Genomic DNA, 1,997 nt, shown 5'->3' on the forward strand with positions numbered 1-1,997 from the left:
GGGGGGCGGGGTGGGGTGCGGTAGGGAGCGGGGATGAGTCTGGTGGGCGGCTTCCCCCACCACCCGGTGGTGCACCATGAGGGCTACCCCTTCGCCGCCGCCGCCGCCGCCGCCGCCGCCGCCGCCAGCCGCTGCGGCCACGAGGAGAACCCTTATTTCCACGGCTGGCTCATCAGCAGCCACCCGGAGATGTCCCCCCCCGACTACAGCATGGCTCTGTCCTACAGCCCCGAGTACGCCAACGGGGCGCCGGGCATGGACCACTCCCATTACGGGGGGGTGCCGCCCGGGAACGGCCCGCCCGGCTTGGGGGGGCCCCGGCCGGTGAAGCGGCGGGGTACGGCCAACCGTAAGGAACGGCGCAGGACTCAGAGCATCAACAGCGCCTTCGCCGAGCTGCGGGAGTGCATCCCCAACGTCCCCGCCGACACCAAGCTCTCCAAGATCAAGACCCTCCGCCTGGCCACCAGCTACATCGCCTACCTCATGGACCTGCTGGCCAAGGACGACCAGAACGGGGAGGCGGAGGCCTTCAAGGCAGAGATCAAGAAGACAGACGTGAAGGAGGAGAAGAGGAAGAAAGAGCTGGTCAGTGCTACGGGGCGGCGGGAGCGGGGCGGGGGACGCGGTGGGGGGGTGTCGGTGGGGACGGCGCGGTCCCCGGCCGGCCTGCGGGCGCGGCGGCTGCGGGGGAGGGGGGGCCCGCTGCGGGGTTTGGGCTTCTCCCGCACCCCATCCCGCCGCGGACAAGCCTCCGGTGTCCCCAGCACCGAGCCGTTACCGGGGGCGCGGCGGCAGACCCTGGGCAGGCCGCGGCTTGGCGGCGCGGGGCTCTCCCGCGCTTCTCCCTTTATTTTTATTATTTTTAAATTTTTAATTTACTTTTTTCCCCTGACTTTTCACGGCTTTGCCCCGCGCAGGCCCCGGGCCACGCTCCCGCAGATTGCGGTGTTTCGCCCCACATCCCTGCCGCCGCCCGGCATCCCCGCCGCCCCCGGGCCCGTCCCCGCGTCCCCCGGCCGGTCCCAAGGGCAGAGGCGACCCCAGAGAGGGGAGAAATATCTCTAACCTGATTCTATAATTATTTTTCCTCCTGTTTCTCTCTCTCTGCCCCCTCCGCCTCCTGTCTCCCCAGAACGAAATCTTGAAAAGCACAGTTAGCAGCAACGATAAGAAAACCAAAGGGCGGACGGGCTGGCCGCAGCACGTCTGGGCGCTGGAGCTCAAGCAGTGAGGGCGGCGGGACGGGGGGGAGCCCCCCGCTCCCCCCCCAGGCAGCCGGCTCCCCTTCTGAGGACTCTCGGTATTTGGAATCGTCCGGTTTATTTATGTGCAATTTCTCCCCCCAACTCCCCCCCAAAATGTGGATATTTGAAGGAGAGGGAAAAAGCATTCCATAGATGAAGAGGAAACTCCAGCTTGGTAAGGGGTATTGTCTCTAATAGTTTCGTGAATGTTATTTGCTCTGTATAAAACACACGGGGAAAACAGAACCGTAGAAAAGGAGAAAAAAAAAAAAACAAAAACAAAACAAAAAAAAATATCCCTCCCTGGCATTAGTGTGTATGTGAAGTGTATCTTTAATACTTGGCCTTTTGGATATAAATATTCATGGGATTATAAAGTTATATTTCAACAGAAGCAGTTGCACCAATGTTTCGGTTGACTCGGTATTTAGTGTTGTAATTTTGTTGTGGTCGTTCAGTATTTGAAGATGTTTTCAACAGTTATTGGGTATGTGCACTTCCGTCCGTAAGGGAAAAAGTGGAATCTAATTAATATTGAAGGTGTAAACGTTGTAAGTACTCAATAAACCACTGTGTGTGTTTTTTACAAAACCAAAAAAAAAAAAAAAAAAAAGAAAGAAAAAAAAAAAAGAAAACCCAAATCTTTTTATGTTTTATACCTCAAAATGTTTTGAATAACAGCGTTGTTTATGGCTTTTTTTTTTTTTTCATAATATTTAAAATATTCGGAAGTAAACTAAATTATAAAGA

General features: G+C 55.8%; 1 protein-coding gene across 1 annotated transcript; it reads left to right on the forward strand.

Annotated features, from left to right (window-relative positions):
• Positions 1 to 1,997, forward strand: HAND2 (heart and neural crest derivatives expressed 2). Its single transcript, XM_074154770.1, has 2 exons — positions 1 to 588; positions 1,136 to 1,997. The coding sequence occupies exons 1-2, from the start codon at positions 34 to 36 to the stop codon at positions 1,232 to 1,234; spliced, it is 654 nt and encodes a 217-aa protein (XP_074010871.1). The 5' UTR covers positions 1 to 33; the 3' UTR covers positions 1,235 to 1,997.

This window comes from Numenius arquata, chromosome 10 (assembly GCF_964106895.1).
Source record: "Numenius arquata chromosome 10, bNumArq3.hap1.1, whole genome shotgun sequence".
Lineage (NCBI taxonomy): Eukaryota > Metazoa > Chordata > Aves > Charadriiformes > Scolopacidae > Numenius > Numenius arquata.